General features: G+C 39.8%; 1 protein-coding gene across 6 annotated transcripts in view; it reads left to right on the top strand.

The window, feature by feature from the left end:
• SLC44A5 (solute carrier family 44 member 5) overlaps positions 1-26,974 on the top strand; it is a 160,020-nt gene extending 133,046 nt beyond the window's left edge. For 3 of the 6 annotated variants that reach the window (XM_083448408.1, XM_083448412.1, XM_083448409.1), the window contains 11 exons: positions 2,639-2,738; positions 5,956-6,048; positions 6,899-6,986; positions 8,252-8,514; positions 9,224-9,318; positions 10,437-10,540; positions 11,617-11,690; positions 12,583-12,653; positions 15,567-15,655; positions 17,729-17,813; positions 20,129-26,974. In XM_083448408.1, the coding sequence (XP_083304534.1) occupies positions 2,639-2,738; positions 5,956-6,048; positions 6,899-6,986; positions 8,252-8,514; positions 9,224-9,318; positions 10,437-10,540; positions 11,617-11,690; positions 12,583-12,653; positions 15,567-15,655; positions 17,729-17,813; positions 20,129-20,241 (1,175 nt within the window). In that variant the 3' untranslated portion in view covers positions 20,242-26,974. The remainder of the gene's footprint in view (positions 1-2,638; positions 2,739-5,955; positions 6,049-6,898; positions 6,987-8,251; positions 8,515-9,223; positions 9,319-10,436; positions 10,541-11,616; positions 11,691-12,582; positions 12,654-15,566; positions 15,656-17,728; positions 17,814-20,128) is intronic. The other 3 variants (XM_083448410.1, XM_083448411.1, XR_014513084.1) reach the window with 2 other exon arrangements.
• Positions 26,975-27,186: the final 212 nt, after the last annotated feature.

The following is a 27,186-nucleotide window of genomic DNA, read 5'->3' as shown; positions in this document are numbered from 1 at the left end:
GATACCAGCAAAACAGGGTTACGAAGCTAATCCAAAAAGAAACACCCCCCAAAAACCAAGACACAGAAGAAAACAATGGCATAGCCCTCCTTCCTTATATCAAGGGCACTACAGATAAAATTAGCAAAATCCTCCATAAACACAATATCAAAACAGCCTTTTGCACCAACCAAAAAATAGCCAATATCCTCAGAAACCCCAAGGATAAAATTCAGTTGGAAAACCAAGGGGTCTATGAAATACCCTGCAAAGTCTGCCCAGCCACGTACATTGGACAAACAAACAGACGAATAAATGCACGGATCGCAGAACACAAGAATGCCGTCAAAAAAGAAGAAAAAACTTCCTCTCTTTTCCAACACATGAAAGAAACAGGACACGAAATTAATTTTGCAGATTCCAAATTGCTCTTTAACATGGAACATCACCACAAGAGAATAATCATGGAAGCCATCGAGATAGAGAAACACCCTCACAACATGAACAAGCGTGACGACACATCCCGCTTGCCAGACATCTGGAAATTAGCCCTCCCCACAAAATCTGACACCAGATCCAGAGGCACACAGAACGCCATCACCAATCAACCACACCAGACCCAAACCCAGACCCTCTCCACAGATAAATTACAGACACCATCCAGTAGCCAAACCAGGGTGGCACCTCCGGATGCTGCACCCCCCTGCAATCCCTACACAGATCTGGCTGGCACAGGCCACAAAACCACAGCTCGCCCCTATACACGAAGCCAAGCCAGAGCACAGCCAAGTGCAGTACAGCCATCTTCTCAGAAAAACTCTTCACAAAGTTCAAGAGTTCAAGACACGAAGGCTTTAGCAACTAATCCACACCTAATGACCCACCTAAGTGGGATTCAGGAAATCACTCAAGAAATCACTCAAGATATCCCTCAAGTAATTAAGGAACAAAAGAAGAAAAGGCACACTAGCCTGGGAACCTCCTCTCTGCCCAGAACATTGGAGGCTATACACCACACCTCCTCAACAGTATTTATAGGAACTCAAACACTGAGATCCTGCTCTGTTCCAGTAACAAGAAGCCGAAAGCACCAGCCTGAAGATGACGAGTGAGACCTCGTCGAAACGTCGCCTAGACACCCCAACTTTTACACGGGAAGACACCCGAGGACACCAAAACCTGCATATATATATATATATATATATATTTAAAGCGGTCCTCAGGAATAGCCTGGGATGCTTCTCTCTTTAATATATCCCATAAAGTTACAGAAACATAGATGCCTGCTTTTTGTTTTCATAAAAAATCAAGAATGTTACAATGCCATTAGCCATGAAACTCCTGAAATCATACAGCTCTCAATTAAAATGTGAGCATACATCCTTGGAGAGCGTTTGTTTCTGGAACAAGTGAGGAAGTTGCCTCGAGGAGCTAATTTGCATAATATATTTTCCACATGATTATTGGGCCCGCCATGCAATTTTCTGCCTTTGCACTTTCTGCTCTCGTGGATCTGTTTCTCAAATGCATTGGGCACCGTTCAGTGCTTGATTATCCAAGGTGAAGGGTATGCAAATCGTTGTGTGTCAGCCCCGCATCCATCCATTGCCATGTGAAATTGTTCATTGCAAATTGCAGTATACTTTCTGTGTCAGGTTTGGAAAAGGCGAGTAAACTGAAGGTTGTTCTTCAAGGAGTAACATTGGGGGTGGGGGACAGCTAATGTGAACACGTGCCTGAGTATGTAAACAACCTGAGAGGAATTTGTATAATAATCTCACAGTTTATTCAGTTTACTGGGAGTACTGGCACATATGCACAAAACAGTATGAAAGCTGGGAGAAGTGGGAGAATGTAATAAAAAATAATACATCACTGTCACTGCAATAACTGTGTGACAGTTTACACACAATCATTAGTAATTTGTTAAAAGTGTTTTAAAATGTTCTTAAATGCTTGGTTACAGTTTAAGGAATATTTAAAAATTCTGCATTATAGTAAATGTCAATTGCCACACAGTTTTGTTGCAGCTGTCCCTGAAAATGTTCATCAAGTAACAGATATTTAGTACACAATTTTATGTGACAACATCCTCAAAATTATTTGTTATGTAATCATATTTCCAAGCTCCACTCCCATTTCCACACTGTTCTCAGGCTGCTTTTAGGCTCAAATAACAATCCTGATTATCTTGGAATTATTTTTGAGTGACACTGGGATAATGGAGGTCACGATCAGACACATCTTTTAAAACATCAATTCCATTCATCTTTCCCAAATACTATGCTAAAATAGCAGCAAAAGCCAACCACTGGATAATGACTGTCTAATCGTAAATATATATTTCTTCAAATGGAACTGAGCATTTCAAGCAAAGCACCGCATTTTATTGCTTTGTTTTAAGAAAAATCATTCACAAACACTCATATACTATAATGCTCATCTGGTATGAACCTTATATATGTGTAATTAAACACACAAATGTAATCAGGACAGGGGTACACATTCTGGCTGGCATTATGCTTTCCAAGCACTTTAGAAATCCGGGCTAAATTCAGACATGTGGGGACTTGTGAAGTGCAGCACTGAAACCAGCCACTTGAAAGCGATGATGTCCTGGTTTGATATCTGTCGATAAACTTAAATTTCTTGCTTTCAGTGATACTACTTTGCATAGTGGAAGTTGTCATTATACTAATGTTAATATTTCTGAGAAATCGAATCCGAATCGCCATTGCACTTTTGAAAGAAGGTAGCAGGTATGTATACTGAAAACACATAATCCTTGGACCTCTCATATTTGCATTTTTTTTTGGCGCTGAAAGAGCACTTTGAAGGAGTGAGACAAGCCCCTCCCTCTCACCATGCAGATATTCTCGAGAGTGACTCATGAATGCCTAATCATGCAGTTGCTCAGTTCATACGATTTCTCTCCTGAAGAATAGGGGAAAGTATCACTTGGTACTAGATCCTCAAATTATCAAGTAGTCACATGGAGAGGTCAATATGCAGCAGCCTGCAAAGTGATTGGAAATCAATGCAACATCAAGGTCATGGGCATGATGTTCTCCCTGTGTCTACTGGCACCCTAGCCAAAGAACAGCAGCCACGTTGTGAATTGCTTGTAATTCAAGCACAGCAATATGTATAAGCCATGTAGTCTGCAGTGCTAACATGTGGTAGGGACCAGTTCCGTGGAACAGCATCCCTGTTAAGATATGACACATGTCCTCTATTTGTACTTTCCAGAAACAATTCAAGACATTTTCGTTTCAACAGGTTTTTGCTGCTGGATGAAACTGCCTCTATCTTAGGTGTTTATACTGTCTTGATTTATTTTTTTAGTCTATTTATAATTATCCTTTTTGTACTGTTCTTAAAGCTATTTTTAGTTATATGTCAATCGACTTAGAGGCATGTGGAAGGCATAAATTCAAAAAATAATTTTTAAAAAGACCCTCATGAAAATTTGTAACCAGCATTTCAGATGTTCCTGACAGAAGGCACAGCACATATCTAGCATCCAGGAGCAAACCTCTCTCATGGAGTGCACCCAGATTGTAAATATACTATGCCAGAAGTACTATGGCCCCATTTAAGAACTGGCAAACAACACCCGTAAGATTAGCTGGGCCACAACTGGTGCATATCCTTCATCCAGCCCATTATTGAGAATGTTGTTTTTAGAAGCACTGAGAGTGAAAAATTCAGTTGGGTGAATTTTAATGCCACCACATGCCAGGCTATTTAACAGTCTCATCCCACATATAAATATTCAACAGTGAGGATGGCAGAATATAATCCAGAAGTCCATGTAGAACATCTGTCAAGATGTAGAACAGAAATTGCTCAGTAACACTGTCTAAAAGTGGTGTAAACTGCCCTGAGACCTGTGGGTATAGTGCAGTATATAAATTGAATCAATGAATGAATGTAGCCACTACACTGCTGAACGATCCCTGTGCTAACATGGGCATTGTATTTTCTTGCATATAAAACACTTATTTTCATGTAGGCAACGTTTATTTGTTATCTTTTCACACACCAAGTCTTTAGATCTAAAAGTATGCCACTTTTATAGTGAATTTGGTAGACCATTTTATCAAACATTCAACATTCTTCCCGTGATGTTGATGCTGTAAGTGAGAACAGATTTCGTCCCAGTGGCAACCTATGCTTGAGTAACCAAGTGTATAGATTTCTTGAGTCTGTTGTCATAAACAGCATTTATACAGCTAACGGCTTCATCATACCAGTGCTGGAACATGAATATGTACCTGTGCCCTTTCTTGGAGCCGATTTTCTCTCAAGCCAGCAGCATCAAAATATGGAGGCTCTTGTGGAATAAAGAGACTGCGATTTAAATATGTAACAGTCCCTTTTCATTAAAGCTATAAACATGGAGTTCAGCAGTTATTTGTTGCAGCACCAGTTTGTACCATATAATTTTATCCTTATCATTACAATTCAGAGCCACTTGGTAAAATAAGATGCTTTTATTCAAATAAGCGTCAAACAGAAACACTCTTGAAACTTTATAAACTTCCTGGTAGGAGGTAATAATGCCTTATAGTTTTGCCTCTGCCTTCAAAGGTCACTTGAGGGCAATACTTTCTGATATTTATGCATAATGCATGAAAAGAAATGCTGCATGTAATAATTATGAATGCAGCAGAGCGTACCCTATAGTCAAGGCCTTGAAAAATACGTTGCTAATGACTGAGAGCTAAATGATTCCCCCCCCCCAGCTCAGTTTAACATTTTTTCAATGAAAAGGCAATTTATATTAAGCAATAAAGCGTTCGCAATCTATTGCTAGAACAGTTAACAAGCAGTTTGTTAGAACAAACGGTCTGTGTCTTCACTGTCAACCAAGAGTTCTGTTGTTAATTCCTGAAAACCACTGATTTGTGGTTATTATTCCTTAAGTAGCATAAGGTGATACTTTTCTCCAGTGACTCAAAAACTATTCAAGGGGTTTCTAGCACCAGTCATGATTTCCCCATGCGGAACTACTGTTTAATGTAAAAAATTCCTACCAGTAGCACCTTACAGACCAACTAAGTTTGTTATTGATATGAGCTTCCATGTGCATGCACACTTTTTCACTATCACACAGTGCTTGAGCCTTGGTCCATATGGGGCAGAAAAGCATTATCAGCTTTCCATTCCCTCATCACTGAAGGTTGCAGAAAAATGCTGCAACAGCAAAATGCTGTGGGTAGGATGCACCTAATGAGCCTTGTTAAGTGAAAGCCCTGCACAGACACCTCCGCTTGCGAAACAGAGCTTACCCCATCCTCACCGGCTCTTCAACTTGGGATTATTCTGTCTGGCAAGCTGATGGAACAGTTAGAAGAGTTCAGTGTTGAATTCTACCCACTATGTTTCACTCCTACAAACATTCCCGGAAGGAAGGAAGGAAGGAAGGAAGGAAGGAAGGAAGGAAGGAAGGATCTACTACAGCATTGTATGGGAGCAAAAGGGAACCAGGTTGGCTGTGACAGCTTAAAAAAACAACGATATGCTAAGCACTGGGAACAGGGCTTCCAGAGAGGACAAGGTGCAGAGTAGCAACCACAACCTGGACAAAAGGTGGCAGCTCAGGGGGAATTAAGAAGAAGAAAAGAATCAATGTTATGAAACCTGAAAGCAAAAGCCAACGTACAGGAAAAATCAATACATCTCAGAGCAAAATACATAAAAATGATAATCTAAAAAACAATGACAGAGTGTTAAAGAGGAATGAAATGGAGGAGGAGATGGAACCAGGAACAGAATGTAACAGAAAATGGTGGAAGGCAGTAATATGAGGTTTTATAATAAAAAGAGAAAGTAGGAAACCAGAAAGAACAATAAAGAATATTTTACAAAGGAACATATCACTCAGTCAAACAAGAGTGGGAAACATTTCAAAGGCATATAAACTTTGATATTTGTGGCTTACAAATATATTTTTCCTCTCTCTTTTTTTAGAGCAATTGGTTACATCATGTCTACGTTATTCTACCCAATCATCACCTTCATCCTTATCGCAATCTGCATTTCTTACTGGGCAGTGACAGCTGTGTATCCTTCTTTGAGTAAGAAAAGTGCCTGGATACTTCTTGTATTCTTAGTCCAGCATTTTAGCACTAAGACAGAAAGTAAGGAGAGTGCCACCTCTTCTAAAAGAAGCTACATTGTGTGTGGTGGGGAGTGGGGAGGCGGAAGAGTCCTCAGTCAGTTTTATGTCTCAGTTGAATCAGGTTGCACTGTTCAAGTCCAAGCTTGGCAGGAAACTGGTGTGGAAGCTTTTTGGGGGTTGCATATCCTAGGAGATCCCCACAACATTCACCGGGTGTGAACACCTTAAGTTCTTGAAGTGTTCTTATAACAGTGACACCTGGACATTTTACGAGATTAATTCGTACTTTCTTAGCGCCACATTCTGGATGAACCTTGTAGGGTAATGGAATCTCAGTTTCGTATTATCGATACCACTTTGCATTTGGAGAAAAAGCATCCCGGAAGAGTCATATTTATAGCTTTTTCTCTCTCGTCAAAGTGATCACCTGGAGATGTATTTTTATTTTTCATTTTTCTGTATCTGCCCATAGCTTCCCCTATGGTGTCCATATACGAAGTCATTAAATCATACCATTTCCTTTTCTGTGCTTACCCCCAAGGTTACCCCAGTGCTGTACTTGTTATTAAGCAAACTGCTTTACTCTCCTGTTAGAAGTGCTTGCAGGCACAGTAAATAGGGTTGTAGAAAGTGCATTCGCACAGTGGGTATCATATTTTATGCTAGACATGGAAAGGCAGAAATTAAATGTATTCTCTGGGGCTTTCCCTGTGAATGCCAAGTATCTCTTGTGCTATGTTTCTCTGTTCAGAGTCTGTGATTCTGTTTCCTACTTAACCCAATTAAATCAAGCTTTCTAGCTACATCCGGAGAACCTGTGTACAAAGTCATGGCTAATCAAAGCCTGTGCAAGTATGCAAATTTGACCTGCTACCCAGAGGTAAGCAGCATTTTATTTTATTTTATTTTTGCAAATGCTATGTGAATTCTAGCTCTTATTGAATGTCCTGTACATATGAAGTCATTTTGAAAAACAATGCAGGTTCTCCACTCCCTATACTTTCTGATAATAGAACTGCACACACGAACATCATCACCATCATTATTACTTGTGTGTCTTTGTTTCTCAATTTGATCCTTTTACGTGGTTTTGAATGTATTGTATTTTCTGCATTGCGCCTTGCAGTTATTTTTATTGATCATGGATTAGTAATTCTTTATTGTAATTGGTAAGAGTGAATTTCTATATAATTATTATTTGCTGAGGTTTTGAGAGTTAATTTTATTGTGTGCTATTATATTCTAAAAGATTTTTGAATATTACTTTATTTGATGGAAGTCGTTCCATTTTAAATGTTATAAGCTGCGTGTTCTTTGTTGTATATTTTGTTGCTGTATAATAATACAGAAAGGTGGTATACAAATTAAAAGAGAGATGAAATGAAATGAAACCTATATGTCCCACTTATTATTAGTTCAGGAGTCATCAATATCTTCTGTAGTGCCTGTGGAAGGTCTCGTTAAATATCCCCTCAAAATCTCAGAATAAATTGAAGACTGTTTGCTCCTCCTGCTCAGTTCGTGTTTGCATGGGCTTGGTCTCTCCATAGAACATGCCCACATTTCATTGACTGTCAGGACTGGACAACGACTGTCTCTTTCCTATTTGAAATCAATAGTCATGCAAAAAGCTTCCCCTCAGTGAGTTAGTGTGGTGGTGATGGCTGGTGTGGTTGCCTTTCTCCTATCAGAGGGGGAGAGGGTACATCCACAATATTTTGTGGTACTCTCTCTCTCTCTCTCTTTGCTCCTTTACTTGAGGCAACCATTTTGTTTTGTGCCACTCCCACAGCAGCTATTTTGTGTTATGCCACGCCCCAGTGGCAGCCATTTGTGACTGGCACCCACAACACTTTCTCAAGATCCCAAATGGGACCAAAAATGTTGGCCCCTATTGTAGTTACTTTATTGGCCCTTAATTCCATTAGGAACCTTCTGTATTACCTGTGTCTAGCTGCTCCCACGGGCAAGATACTGGGTAACATGGACCATTGCTGCCAGTCTTTAGGACTATTCTCATGAAATCATTTGCCAGATGAGCTAACTACCGGTTCAGATTTATTAATGTGTTGATGATTTAGAATTGTACTGAAACATTTTTATATCCCCTTATTTGTGACCTTTTCCCCCTCCCCTTGTCCATAGACATTCAACACAACCAATGTAACCAAGCTGTGTCCAGGAGCCCAGTGTACTTTTGCTTTCTATGGTGGAGAAAGCCTGTACCACAGATACATCTTAATCTTTCAAATCAGCAACGTGTTTGTGTTCCTCTGGCTGGTGAACTTTGCAATTGCATTGGGTCAGTGTACTCTTGCTGGTGCCTTTGCCTCTTACTACTGGGCCTTTAGAAAACCTGCTGATATTCCAGCATGCCCACTCTTTTCTTCATTTGGACGAGCAATACGGTAAGTTAAAGAATCACTCGTCCACATTCGTATCTGTTTCTGCTTTTAGTAACGTGCCCTATACCTTACAGTGAAAAGTGGCTTTTAGAATCAAAACAAATACAGAATTTAATACATCGCTATACTTGCATGTCTAGTCGGTATACCAGGAGCAGTGCATGTGGTGGAATCAGACCACTAAGCTGCCCTCCCAACATCACATCTTTGCTGTGGGGCAGGTTGAAGCCATGCTGTTACACTAGCAGAATTGCTAGATTGGTATGGGGGGGGGGGAGGCTGACAGTGCAACCACCTGGGCACGCCCTACCTCCATCCAGGTAAGCAGCAGCAACGTCAGTGTAGAAAGGGCAGCTCTGTGACTCAGTCCCACATAAAGCCTCCTCTCAGTCATTAAGCCTTTTCCATTTGCTGCTTTACATAAGCTATTTAGAATCTTTGAATTGTACCCTCCCCTTAGCCATGGAGATAGGAGCAAGCTAGAAATCAAAAGCAAAAGAAAGGAATACTTTGTGTATACATGATTTATTAATATAAGAGAATTATTTAATTGCAGTATAGGAAGCTGCATTTTGCAATCCATGGATATATTCATAGTTTGGAGGGGGGGGGGAGAGTTGTGTCAGCTGCCTCACCTGTGTTGTTTATCATAACAGCACCGTGTCCAAAAACAGATCTCTTCCTGATTCATACAATATATTTTTCCTACTAGATATCACACTGGTTCCCTAGCATTTGGCTCTTTAATTCTTGCAATAGTCCAACTCATTAGAGTAATCCTGGAATACCTGGATCACAAACTCAAAGGTGAGTTTCATGACATTGCACATTCTCTATTCCCATTGAGAGTATGGTATATATTTGCTATGAAAAGCTGGTAATCATCTCTCGGGCTCATAGGCTAGTATGGTTCAGAAATGTGGGCCACAAGCCCCTGTTTCTCTTCTAATGATGGGAAATACTGTGTACATGCATTATGAATGCACCTGTGCAGTAACTGATGAGGTTTTCTTTTTTATAATAATCATTCATGGAGTGTTCAGGGTGTCTGTAGTTTATGCTGCTTCTCCTTTGGCACAGCAAGAAATGAAATAATGGCCTGGTTCTCATATCGCATTAATCTGAATTTTCAGTGTGCTTGTGCACATTGTTGAAAAGTTCTCGGCTCTCCTCCTGCTGCTATGTCTGAGGCTTCCATAGTCTGGCTCATCATGGTCCAGGGTTTTTTATTCTCTCCCCCCACCCCAAAACCGCAATCAGTAAGCCCAAGAGCAAACCTTGGTCACCACTCACTGGGCAGAAACAAATGACAAACTCTAGTTAGGACATCACAACAAGCTGTACTTTGGTAAGGCAGCAGGTGGAGAAGTGACAAAGGAGCAGAATCAGAATCTTTTCAGAAGTGTGCACCAACACACTGCATTCACAGTAAACCACGGTTTGCTTTTACAAAAAAGCAGGGATGGTGTGGAATAGGAAACCCTAGTACCTTTATCAGTTCTGAACTATATGTCAACAACAACAGCTTAAATGTGCTGTGTGGCAAATCCAAAGGTTCAGTTTTGTGCTGGCTTGCAGATGATAAACTGCTAAACTACAGCATGGTAGATTCCACATAGTGCTTTTTAGGGGGTACTCATCAGACAGAAGTACCTTATCCTCTGGCCTTTTTGCTGCCCATGACAGCCATTGTGTGCACACAACACTTTTATCAAGATACCAGTACTGGCACCCCCCCTTTTTTTTAACCAAACCCCTCACAAAACACTGTACATACTTGTTGCAAATCAGTGAGAAAGTAATCAGCCAGGAAACCCACACAGATATGCTGGTGCAAACCAAGTCAAATCAAGTATGGGCCATGTTTTCCATCTTCTTAGGTTTTCTTATTTCTTAAGAAATGTTTCCTTTTCCCCCTCCTGCAGGCTCACAGAATGTCTTTGCTAAGTTCCTCCTTTGCTGCCTCAAATGCTGTTTCTGGTGCCTGGAAAAATTCCTCAAATTTATCAACAGAAATGCCTACATCATGGTATGTATTTTCTCTCTCTTCTTTGCCAGTATGCTGTTGTGTCATGTCTGAAGACCAGTTAGTGGTGTGGCAAACACAACCCCCTAGAGAGCCTTATTTTAAACTACAGTGGTACCACGGGTTAAGTACGTAATTCATTCCGGAGGTCCATTCTTAACCTGAAACTGTTCTTAACCTGAAGCACCACTTTAGCTAATGGGGCCTCCTGCTGCTGCCGTGCCGCCAGAGCACGATTTCTGTTCTCATCCTGAAGCAAAGTTCTTAACCTGAAGCACTATTTTTGGGTTAGCGAAGTCTGTAACCTGAAGCATATGTAACCTGAAGAGTATGTAACCCGAGGTACCACTGTATAATATTTAGTGATATCATCTTATTTAAAACAAAGTAAACAACAACATAGAAAGAAATAATGAAAACAATGGTCATGTTTGCACATAACACAACTCCTTAAACTGAGCTCTTCCTTTAATCAAGGGTTTAACATTATGTCTAAACCATTGCTCATGGTTTGTTTCACCCCAAACAAACCATGCTCTATAGCCAAGGTTTGTAGTTGCATTACCAATCATAGTCTCTTTGGAGGAAACAAACAATGAGTGCTGATTTGCATGTACAACTAAGGCAGCCACTTCAGCCCTATGTAGAGTGCATTGCCGTAGTTTGTTTGGATTTGTGATTAAGGTTCTGAATGACAGGTGTGGGTACCAAGCTGTTTTGGGTCTCGTTGTAAAGTTTCATTGGTGGTTTATTTCTTCCAGACAATTGGAAGACTCACTTTTTTTACAGACTTGTGTTTAAAGTCATTCTTAATATTTTTGTCTTAAGCAGATTTGTGTGGCCAGGTCCATTGCCATATTCTGTACTTCCAATTATCTGGCTGTATTTTTGGCTCCGTTACAATAATGCAAATTGTCTATTTGTGGCTTAGCTTTAGAGAAAATATTTTAGTATCTCTTAGCAGGGGACTTTTGGGGCTCTTGTATCTTGCCATTCTCATAGGTCTGGCGCCCCAGCACAGACCCTTTTCATAATGCGGCTTTCCCACAAACATGTTAACAGCTGTTAATATTTTGCAGATTGCGATATATGGTAAAAACTTCTGCACATCAGCCAGGGAAGCTTTCTTCCTGCTCATGAGAAACGTGGTGAGGTAAGGGACCGTGCATTCCATAACCGGTGGACTCGTCATTTAAAACATGATAAATGTGTTATTAAAATGGGACACCAGAGGGTGCTGCAGAGCAGCGAGCATCCCATAGTGGGAAATTCATGTTAAGCTTTATATAATGTTTTAATGTGAACGGTTTACAACATCTGTGTAGATCCAGCCTGTGTGACACCTGCCACTCCATGGCACTTCAAAAACATACTCTACTAATCTATTAAATATTCAAACCATTGCCAGCGTTGAAGGCCTAGGCTGCAGAAGCAACAGAATGATCTGATGTATTGCACCATACCACTGCAGAAGGGGGGGGAGGAGAGGAGAAACACCCTTTTGAATGCTTCCCTACATTAAAAACAACAACAAACAATGAAAAAAGCTAACGTTAAGAACGGTTTTAGTTTTGCATGATTCTTTCTGTACTAGATCTCAACTTGCAATGAGTTTTTTTAAAAAAAAATGTTGCTATTTTTACATAAGGGGGGCATAAAAAAATGTCACCCCCCTCCTCCAAAATTACTTTCTGAACTGGTATAGGAAATACCATTACTTCATTCTGTTTCTTAGTTAAATAATTAGTTCAGCAGCTTTTAAGATGCTAATCAGAAAGTGAAAGAGCATACACCTTTCCCCCAGTATCTCAGAATATAAATCTTTTCTGCCCTTAGATTAATTAGCATGTTTGAACTCTTATCTTTAAAACTAGACTCTTCAGCACAGTGAACTATTACATTACATGGTTGCTTTAGAATTAAACTTTTCAAATTAGTTTTCACACCAAAGCTTCTCAACGATTTTAATGTTGGCTGAAAGTAGCTCTGTTTTAACTTTTGGAGATAAACCTTTTGCAATCCTGTTCATTATCTCTGTTGCATAGAGTTGCAGTGCTGGACAAAGTGACAGACTTTTTACTATTCCTGGGGAAAATTCTTGTTGCTGGAGGTGTGGGTAAGTCAACAGACTCTTTCAGTTTACTATTTTCAGCTTGGTTGAGTTAAAGGAATAGCTTGATAAGGAGCTTTGTCTGAGGCTGAATCTACACACATCAAAGAAGCGTTTTAGTTTACAGCGTTGTAAATTTAAACAGGGAAAACAGGTAGAGAAAAATGAGGCTCTATGTCGCCATCTGGTGGCACAATGTTATATCACACATAAAGGTAAAGGTAAAGGTACCCCTGCCCATACAGGCCAGTCGTGTCCGACTCTAGGGTTGTGCGTTCATCTCACTTAAGAGGCCGGGAGCCAGCGCTGTCCGACGACACTTCTGGGTCACGTGGCCAGCGTGACAAGCTGCATCTGGCGAGCCAGCGCAGCACATGGAAACGCCGTTTACCTTCCCACTAGTAAGCGGTACCTATTTATCTATTTGCACCCGGGGGTGCTTTCAAACTGCTAGGTGGGCAGGAGCTGGGACCGAAAGACGGGAGCTCACCCGGCCGCGGGGATTCAAACCGCCGACCATACGATCGGCAAGTCCTAGGCACTGAGGTTTTACCCACAGCGCCACCCGCGTCCCTATGTCACACATACAACACATATAAATTGCTTTTTCTTTACCAGTCTAGCTGAGTACTGAGACCTCTCTGATTTGGGCACTACTAATTCAAATGTTGTAGCCTTTTTAAAACCTGAGCTTTGTTCATGTAAATCTTTGTGGGGAAATCTCATTATCCCAGTGTCTCGGGACGTTCATTAATCAGATAAACAAGGGGCAATTTAGATTATTTTACTAGCATGAATCTAAACTGACAGCAAGCAAAAGAATTCGGGCCACAATTAGATGGGAATAAGGGAAGAAATGCATGCAACAAGAAAAACAATGGTTCCCCAAACCAGTATTTGTCACATATCATTATGTTTGGGGGCATTTCCAGCAGAGGACTAGTGACGATGCTTAATCCAATCCACGGCTGGCTTTTTAGCTCTTTTTTACAGCTGGCCTTCAACTTCTAAACTCAACTGGAGCAAAACAGTTGGGGGGGGGATGTGGGTATGACTATATGACCAGTGCTGAGACACCCTCTTCTTTGTGCTTGCTGATTCTTCCCTTTTAAAAAGTCCTCTGGTTTTTGGAATACAGGATTGCTGAGTAACAGTTGAATTTGCATGTAAAGAAACCCCCACATACTTTGATTTATTATGGGCCATTTTAAATGAGCCCACGCCACTGGCATGAGTGGGGTAAACATACCAAGAAGCCTTGCTTTCCTGTTACAATTGAATCAAGGATGAACAAGTCAACAAAAACTCATGGCTTAAAGTTGCCTAATGATTGTTGGCTAGAGAAAGGCTGGCTTATCATAACGTGCAAATGCAGACAGCATGTAGTTCTGCCTTAACCTAGGTTTTTAGTACTGAGGGAATCCACTATATTCCCAGGGTTAGGCCAAAATAGGCTTCCTTCTTTCTCCTTAAATTTTGCAACACATGCAAGAAATGCAACACTTGGTAAGCAATAACATTTCACTGCTTCTCTGAAGACTTTTACTAGCTGCACTTCAAATTGTGGGAGATCATTTATCGTTACAAAGAGCATATATAAAAAACAAAAGGCAAAAGGTGTGGTTCTGTAAATAAATGGAACTGAGGAGAACATCATCTGGCATGGAAAGAGAGCTACTCAACTGTGTAGCTCAACAGTTGTCATGTTTAGTTATGCAGAGAACAGTCAGCCTCTCAAGCCATTTGACCTCCACACCTCGGTGGTTTAATTCCTGAGGACTATGAACTAGGAACTATTAGATTCCTGAAGTCAAACATGGTGCAAGTCTTGTTGTGGGTTCTGAAAGCCATAACATATGTAGGTACTAGCCATTCAAGAAATATGGTTAAATTGTTTGGATCAGAAACAGAAATCAGGTTTTATTTTAACATCTCCCTTCTAAATCTTTCCACTCTGATCCAGCTGAGGGCTATCTGATTGTGGAGGCAGACATTAGCAGATATATCCCTAAGTGGGTTGATAAGTATGTTTCAAAATGTCTGCTTCCTATGCGATTCCTGGAGGGCTACAGCTTAGCCATTCTTGCTCTGTGCACTAACTGGAAAATAATGCTAATCATGCATAGAGAGCAAGGAATAGTGGGGTGGATTTAATCCCCACCAAATAGCGGATCTGTACTGTCCCGGGCTGCTTTACATGTACAGAAATTTGCTTAGGATCTGTGCATTTGTAATTAATGTGAAGAGATTTAATAAAGTTTATTGTACCAAAATATTCAATTTAAACATACTCTTAATTTCGCAATTTGAATTGATGATGTTCTGAAAGTTTGATTTTTCACATCCTTGTTGATTTTGAACTTCTAATTCGCTGGTACTCAACTTCATCTATAATGTGCTGTTTGTTGTTATTGCACATTATTTTAAAGCTGTAAAAGTAAATGAGATTTGTCTGGAAATGCAAACCATGAAATAGTGAAATTGATTAATGTTTTCCTTGTGCTTAAGGACAAATCCCTTGGGCTAATTAATTTACATGTCTTTCGCTTCCTACTTAGCACAGATGTTATTGGGAATTAATATCTCAATTTGTCATATAAAATGTTGAATCAGATATATGGAAATACACCGTAGTTGAATGGTTCTCCAAGACTAAAAGTAGTTGAGTTATTTTTTTTAAAAAAAATCAAATTTGTGTTTCTTTTCTCTCTTTTTAAAATTGTACTTTTCATTGCACTGTCTTCTTCTTTACTTATAAAAGCCAGTTTGATTCATAACATGATATTATTGATTAAAATGTTCTGGTTGTGTGAATCACAGATAATTAATCTGAATACAGTTTTGTCCCAGTACAAATACTGGAAATAATTCAAGTCAGAGTCAGCTGCTTGAAAAATCTTATCTTTCCCCCTCTTATAGGTGTCCTAGCTTTCTTCTTCTTCACACACAGGATACCAATATTCACACAAGAAGCACCATCACTGAATTACTATTGGGTCCCACTCTTGGTAAGAACATTACTAAAGTTCTTAGAAACCAGGCCTGGCACCTAGCACCCACCACGGCATGGCAAATGTTAGGATCCATGGGTCTTGAACTCCCTCATTTCCCTTCCCCCTTCCTCTAACAGTGACATCCTTTACATTTTGTCTGTTGTCAGGCTTTTTCTATTCATCTTAGGGCTTCGCACTGATAAGAAGCAGCAGAGGGCAGAATAGATAAGTCCAGAACAAATACACAGTTGTATTAGTGCTCCCAGATACATGGCAGGGAAGAGGAGCACAGTCCATGCTCACCAGATACATGGCAGGGAAGAGGAGAGGGCAGGGATCAACATCATAGAACAAGAGGGTTCAAGGTTGGGATGGGGTCATCAAGCACCAAAGGAGCTTGCATTAGTAAGATACAGAGTCCCATTGCTTGGGATGATTTATGTTATATCGCATCTAATTGTCTACTTAGGCAGGAAGGACTTGAAATCCAATGAGTTTGCAAGAGCACTGCAGATCCACAATTAAAGCCATGGTCAGGCATTCTCCTGAACATGTGGGAATAGGGCAGTAGGACCTCGAGGCAAACCCTGCCCTCATTATTCCTGTAAGTTCTTGCTGGTTTTTTAATGCTAATTGAAGAAACTCTTCCCCAAACTGGGAACCCTGATAAGTCTGGGTTCCTGCTTGCAGGGAGATTTATAAAAGAACATTAAAACTCCCTTTAGGCTTTTGGATTATTCACAGGAAGATTTGAAAAGCAGCTTGCAAGCCATGGACATTGCAGGCATTGCCTTCACCCATGGTTTAAACTTTTGTCTGTTCAGAAAATTGCCTGAACGTAGCTCTTGTCTTCTCATGGTTTCAAGTAAGGAATGCTTGTTTTTTTTCCTATTTATTCAGACAATTGCAATCATCTCTAAGCAATATACAGAAATACAATGGTTTTTTTTAAAAAAAAAAATCCCCAAATTATAAAATCAGAAATCAGAATGCCTGCTGGAGTTTTCTTTGTTTGTTTATTTAAGTCTTCAGTAGATGTCTGACCTAAACTGGAAGGGAATTTGATAAAATTGGGCCCCTGAGGCTCCTGTGAATACAAGCAGTGCAAAGACCTCACTGATCAAGGCAAGGACTTAAGGGATCAGGAGGTACCTGACATATCCTGCAGCCTAACTTCTTAAGGGGCATGTAAATTAATATAATGAGCACTCACACTTTACATTGTGGGTGCCCTTTGCGGGATTGCGCGTGGTGCTACAGTTCCCAGGGAGCTTACTGGCAAACAGGGGCTGGCTTGCCTCTCAGTGCTAATTTTTGGAGGTTCACACCCAGCCTCAGTAATCAAGTTTCTTGCTGGGAGGTGGGGCCAGCCCCATTTATAAATAGGGGTTGGAGCCGACAATAGCCAGGCAGTCGGCTCTGGAGAGTCACCCTCCCTACCCTCCCTCTGTTTAAGGTTTCTTGTTTGCAGGTTAACTTTTTCTTCCTGTTTAGCGGCCGCTGCTATGGTCTTTGACTGGTTGCTGTTGAAGGACCAGGAAGAAATTTTCCTGCATTGGCAGGTTTTGTCTTCCTCGTAGCAATTCGTCACAACTTTGGCGGTTATGGCCTTCGGTGGAATCCTTTAGTCTTTTCTTCCCTATTTGGTGGGGGGGCGTGAAGTGGCGACACCCCCCTGCAGTGGCGATTCCAGGGACCCCCTCTTAAAGGGGTTATATATATGGGTGTCACTGGCCATACACTGAAAGGTTGTCAGTGAACTACTCCGCATGCAGGGATATGAGCTGGGCTGCCTGCTACACTTACGTCTCACCGAGCACCCCCATATCCCATTTACCCTGAGGAGTCCCAGTTTCCCCCGGCTGGGGGGCTGGGAGGGATACATTCCCAAGGCCTAAGCCAAGGTCTTCCTACATTCGGAAGTTTAATAAAGTTGTGGCTTAATTTTAATTCCATATAACATTGTCAGAGTCTTTATTCCTTCCTTATGATCCCTGGGAGCTGGGGCTGTCGCCGCCTGGTCATGCAATATTATTTAATTCCCATATGATAATGTATAATTAACATGTTTCTTCCTCCTTTTTTCAGACGGTCATTATAGGCTCTTACCTAGTTGCACATGGTTTCTTCAGTGTCTATGCAATGTGTGTTGACACACTTTTCCTCTGCTTTTGTAAGTAATTGGCTCTTTGTTGTTTACTTTCCTCTTTTTGATAATGCTAAGATAAAGAATATGTAGTAGGAAGCCATTGCTGTTTCTCTCATTGTGCTGTTTGATCCATTGCAATCTTCACTACAAAAAAGAATATGAATTACAGCAATATCAGATGTGGCTTCATTAGTTCAGTCGGTAAAATGTGACTATTCACTAGACCAGCTAGTCTTCAGAGAGTGTTTCATAATAAGTACTAACATGTTGCTTCTGGTTGCTCTGTAGTTTCATCATGTCCAGTGTGTTTCACGTAGATGAATGCTGTGTCGCCCCGCTTATAACAGCCTTGCAATTTTTGTAGGCACAAGAATGTTGTATTAATTTAAAATAATGTAAAACTGTATTTCCCCTACAGGGGCTGAAGGTTTAATATACATTGACATGACAAACATATATCAGCCCTTCTTCACATGTTAATCGGAGCTAGGTATTAGCCACATAACATATTTTCAGTATCAAGACTCTTGTAATGCCATGATAGATAGATGATAGATAGATAGATAGATAGATAGATAGATAGATAGATAGATATGTACCTTGGAACACATGTAAAGTGCTTATCATTACCACTATAATTAGCCCATAAACACCTGGAATTCACAATATTATTTGAATAAGCGAAAACTTGCCTTCTATCCAGTTATCGTTTTATTTTCTATGCACTCCTGATTTTCTGTTCCTCTGTGATATTGATCTCCAATATAGAGATCTTTTTCTCCCCGCTCCGCTTTCTGACCACCTTCTGAGCAAGGGACCCAGCTATCTTGAGGCTGAAATCTATAACTGGAGGCTGATTGCCACCGCCATTTTGCATGCACGTTGGCTTTTTCTGCCATTTCAGTGTGTGAAAGTATTCTAGGGGAAAGTTCTAGCACTTGTCTAAACTGTGATTCGCTGTCTTTCGAAAATCGTTTCAAAAAATTGGTTGGAGCAGGAGATGGTGATCTACAATCTTGGTGTGCATTCATAAAACTGATTTTTTTATGTTGGAATGCACAGGGAAAAGTCAACTTGAGTTGTTGACTTCCAACAACTAATTTGTTATGAATGGTTGGATGGGATGTTGTTCATCCTCAAAAACAAGTTTGTTGCCATTATTCAAATTTAAAAATAAGGCTTTGACAAGTGAGCTTAGAGAGGATAACTCTCCACCCAATGTATCCCACATAGTGAAATAAATAAATAAATAAATAAATCAGATTCTGAAGTTGTCAGCTGAATTTGTGAAACTTTGTGGTGAATTAATTTTCTCGAAGATCACAGGCATAGGCATCCCAGTTGTTGAGTGAAATCTCTATAACTGCAAACCACTATAATATATTTTTTATGACTTGGCAGTTTATAAACATTCTTACAATACAATTTAACAGCAATGCATCTGAAAACTGCACTTCTTAAACTCAAAATGGTGTTCTTCCAAGTTCAATCAATTTATTCTTGGACTCCACCCCTTGCCCTCCCCCCCCCACCAAAAATGCAATTGTGGGATGAAATTCGGACCCTTGGATTAGTGCAATCCTTTTCCAAATGTGCTTTCTGAGAACAGGCCACTAGGAAGCTTTTCTGTGCAAGCCCTACCGAAATGAATGACGTGGGTGTCATAATGTGTAAAGGAATGCAGTGATGACCACGGGGCCTGTGAAAGAGGCTTTAATGCAGCCTTTGCCAACCTGGTGCTCTTCAGGTGTTTTGGACTACAACTCCCACCAGCCTCCGCCAACACTGCAGGCACAAGCTTGGCGAAAGCTGCCCTTATAATATATATGTGTGTCCTCTATTTTGCTGAGCAACTCTCTAAAGATATCAGCAGAGTCTGACCTCTTGTGGCAAAAATAAAAAGCAGAATAAGAAAGAGCCAGAAATAACAATACAGATTTTTCACATGGGATGCAATATTCTTAGGTACAAAGTACTATTATTACAAGGTGGTCAAGTCCCCAGAGTATGAGATTCATAAGAAAACAGGGCCTTCAGCTTTACTACCAAACACAGAATAATCACTTTTAATATGTTGCATGTGCAGAAGTGTTAAACGCAATGTTGCTCAACATTGGTTGTGGTCTACCTTCTGTTGATATTAAAAGGTGGGTATTAGCATTTTCGTGGCACCCTGCGGCAGCACCAGCAACACTAAAATTCAGTTCTCTTGTAACAAGTTTTCTAATGTTGTTTCTTTTCCTCCCTCTGAATCTCTGTCTCTTTCTCTCTCGTTTTCATTTGTGTTTGACTGCATGGCTGCTTGCTGCTTTGGCTCCTTTTGATCACTTCGCATTCAGGTGAAGACTTGGAAAGGAATGATGGATCTACAGCAAAACCCTACTACATGTCAGCTAGTCTACACCGAATTTTGGGGAAGAAGGAACTGAGTCCTAAGAAGTTAATGGGATAATGTTGTTTTTTTGTTTTTTGTTTTTTATGTGAAAATGGCAACAGTGTCCGTTTTAAGATAAAATAAGCAGGATCCATATTATTTAGGCTAAGGATTTTTTTTTTAAGTATAAATGATGCTTGTGGTTAATGAATGATTTGTGTTTGCTTTGTACTATCTAAAAATGAGCAAACGGGCAACATTTAAAACCATTATTTAACAGCTGTGAAACCAGGCCACATCATAGTTTTTATAGAGTGCCTATGGAAAAGTGTAAATGTGAAGCTTTTTTAATATTTAGCTCTTAGTGTTTAATAACTTTTCTAACTCAAGATTTTGCTGTTTGAAATGACAGCCATTTTGATAAATTTTTTATAGGTGTATATTTGTAAAGGATATTCAGGCAATTTTTGAAAGCACTACAGTGATTCCTAATTAGCCATAAACAGATCAAGACTAGTAACCAGCAGGTGGTCCTAAATTTGTAATTATGGTGCTATGGCTGTATTTTTACTGTACATGCTGGTTGACAGCAACTTAAACTGTGATTAAATTGTATTGATGGTTCCCTATGACGAAGAGCAAATTGCTATGTCAGTCTCCCCCACTACAGATGTCACATGCAAGGAGGGGAGAGAGAGAGATAGATTAGCATCATACTGAGTCATCTCCAAGAATGCAATGAAAGATTGTTTGAATTGCCTAGAATGAGAGTCATATTATTAAGGATAAACTGTTTTAAAAGGGTCTTGTGCCAGAGATAACATTTTAGGGATAAAATCTAGGCCAAGCAATAGCCTTTTCCATCTGATGCAATATTAAATCAGTGGTGTAATTTTTTAAAAAAATGATTAGTGGCACTGCTTAAGTGTGCCATGGTTTCGTCCTGTGTTGTGTAAAGATTTAGCTCTATCGGAAATACAGTAGGCCCACAGCTTACATGAGGGTTGTGTTATACATAGTCAAAACCCATTAAGTTCAATGATGGGTGGGATTGCCAAAGTATTTTTGCCATGGAACTCGACCCGCTCTTCCCCTTTTAGGTTTTTAAAAAACTTCTTTTTACCGTTCGCGTAAAGCTGAATGCACACAAGTTAAATGTGCTTAAGTTGCAGCCTTGCCTTAATCAGAGAATGAAATCCAACTTGGTAATGTGTTTTCCCCTGTGGAGAAAGCCCTTCTGGACTAGCTAAAAGCCCCAATTGAAGGTTTTGGGTTTTGTGGGGGGTTTTTTTGCTTTGCAGCCATCTCGACTGCTGCTAAGTGGAGAGAGAAATAGATAAGTGTGGCTTAAGTTGCTTTGAGCCCCTCTATTTATATGAACATCCAATTATTTTTCATATGAGGGAAGAAATATGTGTCATGCTAATGAGCATCCTGGCCAATCACTGATTAAAGCAAGAACTACATCTGAGTGTCGTTTGAGAAAACACCAATGATTGAACATCAGCTCAGTATTCCACATAATAAAGTACAGTTTCATAATATTGAAAGTGCAGAAACATTGTAGTTATGGAAGGCAAGAGACCATATTGCTCCATAGACACAGTGGGGAAGTACTAACTGTGCGAAGATGAGAAACAGATATTGGAACACAGAACTCTTGGAGGTCTAATCTGTGTTGTTATATGTTCTTATTGGTGGAAACTGAGTGAAGAAACTAAACCTCAGAAAACTGAGAGGCTTCATCATGTTTATAGCCTTCGGTTAAGGACTTACTTTAAGGTAACTTCCTTTATTCACCCCTAAACTATATAATAATTGCAGGATTTGGCTGAATTACAATAATGTAATTTCTGCTTTTCTGCTTGTTTTGTTCCAGGGTCATGAGAGGCTTCTGAAATTAGTGTAGCATGTTGTGTTGGTGTGTTTTTTTAATACAACATTATTTTGAGCTTTCTAACCCCCTTCAACATAATAGCCCTCAATCATTAAGGCAGGAATGACTGGCTATATTTATGGAGAGCATTCAATGAAAATTCATGCACACAATGACTAGTTATTTGTGGAACAGTGGCCTGTTTCTTCTGCAAGTACCATAACTGAGCATGTCTTGAGATGACAATCTTAAAACTGGAGTTTTCCCAAATTCACTCAGGTGAACAGTTTGAACTCCACTAACCATTTCATTTCAATGGCAGACAGGTGTTAACCACCACTTCTTGGCTTATTACAGTGAATCATGTTACTAAAAGAGGAACCTGTCAATGTTTAATATGGCCTGAAGACTTTTTTTTAACCCCCCTGTAATTTTACCTGCAAGCAAAGACTTGTTTCAAGGTGAATATATTTTGGATTAGGATGCTTAAATCCTAGATGACTAGACAACTGGAATACATTCGATTAATTTACTATGCACTCAATTATGTGCACACTTCCCAAGGCATATGATCTATTTTCATTCCAGATGAATGTAGGCATGAGGTTAGATCCAGGGGGAAGTCAGATAAAGGGTGATGGTAGTAGAAACTGGCTTTCCCGCCCACTCCTCAACCAAGGAATTCCACCCATCCTCCTAAAAGCCTCTCGAGTGTCAGTGGACCCTGCTGAATGGTGTGGGCTATAAGGAGAAAGAGGGACTCCTTGAAAGCCATTTCACAAGCCAAGCGTCCACCTGTGGAGGTGCCTCAACTTGATTTTCAGAGATCTCCTCCATCCTGCAGCCCACCCCATTCACCAGGGTCTTCCAGCCTTTAGGAATGGCTTTTCAAGGGTCTGGGGACTGTGAGGAGGAGGAGCCAGAAAGGTCAGCTTTTGCCAGCCTCCGCTCTGCAGGCTGGTCCAAATAATAATATGTAGTTCCTGTCTCAGATGCAATAGGAAGTGGGAAACAGGTTTATTCTTGGATTATTGATCATTTGCATACTATCAATGCCATCCATTACTGGATGACCAAAATATAATGTCCCAAATACTGTTATAAGTTAATAAGCAATTGGTTATTGTTAGCAACTGGAGGTCCTGGAAGCAAATGTGTGTTGCCATCAAAAGATGTTGTATTGAGACACTTGGGAAGCCCTGAGATCAGCATCTCTGTGCAAATTGGGGATGAGCATGAATCTGCATTGGCAGAAGGCTGCTTATGCAAAAAAAATCTATTGTGCTGAATCAGGCCAATAGTGTACTTATTACTGCTTTTGAAATTAATACACTAATTCCAACTGATCTCAATCAATTAGGCAAGACACTAGGTTTTACATACCAGGATATATTTCAGTGCCAGTATGCCTAAAGTTGTGTCCAAGATCTTAAGATACAACCCGAGTTACAGCTTTAATCTGGAAGCTTTTAAGCTGCACCTCCACAAATGTTTATGATACGTGTCCAAAGTGGCAAATATTTTTGAGGGGAACATCCTAGAGCCATTTTATCAATTAAGCAACTAAGAAAACTGTGAAAATGCAAAGCAATAGCACTGAAATTTGGCATTCATGCATTCATCTGAAGTATCTGCTAAATTGTTGCAAAGAGAAAACTTGGTATACAAAATTCCTGAATATCTTTCTCGGAAATGAATGTGCAAACTAGGGAATAATTTATTTTTTGAAAGATAAATACTTTTGAACTTGATTGATGTGTTTCTTAATCCTTGGGCCAAATCCTGCTGTTTATTATAATGTCGGTTTTATGCATAACGTGCTTTAACATAAAAGCTAAAGCTTGATTAAAATGCACTTCCTCGCTTTTGAGTATTGGGCAAATCATTTCGAGGTGAGATGGTTAAATTTTAAAATAAGGCTTTGATCCTGCACCCATTCATGTCAAAGGAAGGCAAATGTCTCATTGACTGAACTGGTGCAGCATCTGGCCGACGCAATGAAAAAGGGCTGATTACGTTATTGCACCAGCGTTTACAGTATAGTAAACGCCAAACCATCCAGTATAGAAAATACACTGAGGATTTTGCTGTTGTGCATGAAAAAGGTCAGCAGGTGGCAGAATTGCTTTTGTATTACATTGGTTTGATTGTTTGCTCTTTGACATTCTTCCTCCTAGTGGAAGATTTAGAAAGTCATGATGGCTCTGCTGAAAGACCTTATTACATGAGTAAATCTCTGCTGAAGATTCTGAACAAGCAGAACATGCAAACCAAGAGACAATAGGAAATGCCCAGTGTCCTAAACCACGCAATCATGTTTCGTTTGATGCATTGTTTCTTCGATACGGTATTGATTGTCAGCTATCATTTGCGCATGTTTTATACCAAAGCTATTGTAGATGTGAAGCCATCAAAAGTTTGTAACGGCATTGTGTGTGTGTGTGCGGTTTGTTTGTTTGTTTTTAAATCCAACAACAAAAACCATGGGAGCATTTTTTTATACTGAGATTTTTAAAATTATTTTTATTCTCTCCCCCCACCCCCCATTTTGCCTTTAATTCTTGTGGCTTGGGTATTTGAAATGAAAGATTGTTAAAAATGTCTGGCTGCTTTTTCTGTTTCGTTTTTTTAAAAAAGAAAATATGTGAAAATATGTTGTACTGTTGCGGATTTTGCTCTGAGCGAGTGAAAAGATTTCTTAAAAAGTGAAAAGGTCCTTTTCCATTTAGGTGGTCATGGAATACGTCAATGTCTCTTGATTGCATTTAGAGCCTTGCCAGTCTCCTAGCCTGTACAGCTGTGTGCTCTATGACAAAGTGCCTTACTGGCTAATAATATTAACTAGCTTATGTTTTGAAGTTTACAAGCGCCATTTGAAACACAGAGCTACTAACTGCTTGACGAAATAAACAAAACTGTCTTTCAGCTTACTTGAAATGTATTGATACGAATCTGTTCCTTTGCCCCTGTGTGAAATATTTGCAGTATCTACATTTTCCTACTATCCTCTTCAAACAAAACAAAACAAAACAGTAGAGAGTGGTATTTTTTAGAGAATTGCTTAGGGACATTTGGGTTTCTAATGCTTAGCTTTATCTGTGTCGAATGTATGCTGCAAGAAACCTTTAAGCAAGGCCTAGCTTACAGAACTCTCTTTTTAGAGGAACTATCCATGTATATGTTTGGTGCATGGGACCCTGGGCGCACTGGTTCCATGCATCCATTCCTCATCCTCAGCCTGTGCTAACCTTCCGCTTCAACAGGTGATGTGGTCCCCATGTAGGAAACATATGCAAAATTTTGAACAATGTGGTACGACCTCCCCCAGAACTTCTCACTCTCCCAGTTTAAAGATGTTTGAGAATAGGGTTGCCAACTGTCCTTTGTACCTGTGCCTTTTTAACAGTAGCCTGGCTGTGGCTTGTTGGAATGATCAGATGATAATTTCTCTCTCTCCATACTGTTAAATGCTTCAGCTGTTAATTCCTGCGTATTGAGCTGCTGTTAAAAACACAACTCCAGAGATTACCTGAAAAGCTGCTAAACTGATGCAGAGCAACCCTAAGTACCTGATGTAGGTTTACCTATTCCTGGAGTTAATGGGGAATTAATTTTCTTCTTCTTTCTGGCCTTGTGTTTGCAGAATATTTCTTTTCTGATTCTAGTGGTGGTGAAATAACCACTCTGCAGTTTTCACAATTAACATTATGCTGTCAGTAGCGTAAGTCCTGACAGAGCTGCTTCTTAAGCAGATGTGGTATGTATGTCCCTTTGAGCATGGAAATGCCTCCCCCCCCCCCCCCAATAATAGCTACAGTTAATAACAACTGTAGCATATAAACCCTCCTAACAGGAGATAACAGTGGCATGCCAACCATAGCTATGGTGCAAAAAGTGCTTGTGTATCTTAGGCCCAAGGGGAGAGAGTAGACAACTTAGGGTGTAAATATTGAAATTCTTTGTCCAAATTAGTCACTTCCATTACTCCCTATACTATTTGTTCAACAGTAAAGGAGGGGAGGAAGCTTTCAGGACTGCAGCTTCACAACACCCCAGTCTTAAATGCATTTGCTTGTCTGTAAGTTCCATTGATTTCAAGTAAGTGTGTCTACAGTCAGAGAGTTTAAATACTGGACCAGATATAAAATTGGCTTTATCAAAGTAAAAGAAATGGGACCAGGGTTTAATTTTTAGAGCTTTTCTTACAGGGACTCGCACCTTCATAGAAGGTGGTTAGCTAGTCAGGGCTGTACCACACACCTGTGTCAATTCTTTAAAGAACTACACCCCTACTATTTAAATTAGAAGAAATGGGAATGAAAAGATGCATACTACACTTGTGTAAAGTGTTTATTGCTTTGTTGACTAGTGTGAAATGGATGCTTTGTTTTTAGACTCTTGCTAAGATGTTATTTTATAAAATGACTCTTAATTTTATAACTTTTGATACTGAATTATTGCTTCCCTTGTAAAATGTTGGTAATTTGCACTTCACAGTATTAAAACTTAAGAACATAATGGCTTCTTCAGTTTTTGAAATGTATGGCTAATGGTACTAATATTGATCATTCATGCAGTCTGTTTGTTTGTAAAAAAAAAGGGCCTATCAGCATCAGAAATATGTATTCATAAATTGCATGGTGGCAAATGAAAGACCTTGTTGTCAGTTTCCCCTGTGATCACATTTCTACTTTAAATGTGATTTTAGAGACTGTCTGTTTTTCCCCCTTTTTTGTTTTTTGTGCCCAAACCAAATTAACATGAGCACACGGCCACCTGAGCTCTAAAATCTTTTTGCTTCTGCTGTGCAGAAATATTAGGGACATATTGTTGAAAATATCTTTTCAGAACTAAAATGTTTAATATTTAACACAATTTGTTGTTCCTTATTGTTTTACAGCTCGAGGTTCTAATAAAGATTTAGATAAAGAAAAAGCACCTTTCTGTTTTTGTTCCTTCTTAAGTGGCGAAGAGTCATAGCTTAGTAGTAGAGCAGGCAAAAATAGTAGATTGCCGGGTTCAATCCCTGATATCTTTAGGTAGACCTGGGAGAGAACCCTGACTCAAAACTATAGAAAGGCTTATGCCAATTTTAACAAACTTGAAGTCTCCCTGCCATTTTTCCTATTCCCCCTCCCCTCAAAATT

This window comes from Podarcis tiliguerta (assembly GCF_965153285.1).
Source record: "Podarcis tiliguerta genome assembly, chromosome: 6".
In the NCBI taxonomy this organism is placed as follows: Eukaryota; Metazoa; Chordata; class Lepidosauria; order Squamata; family Lacertidae; genus Podarcis; species Podarcis tiliguerta.
This window is presented reverse-complemented; position numbering and strand designations above follow the sequence as displayed.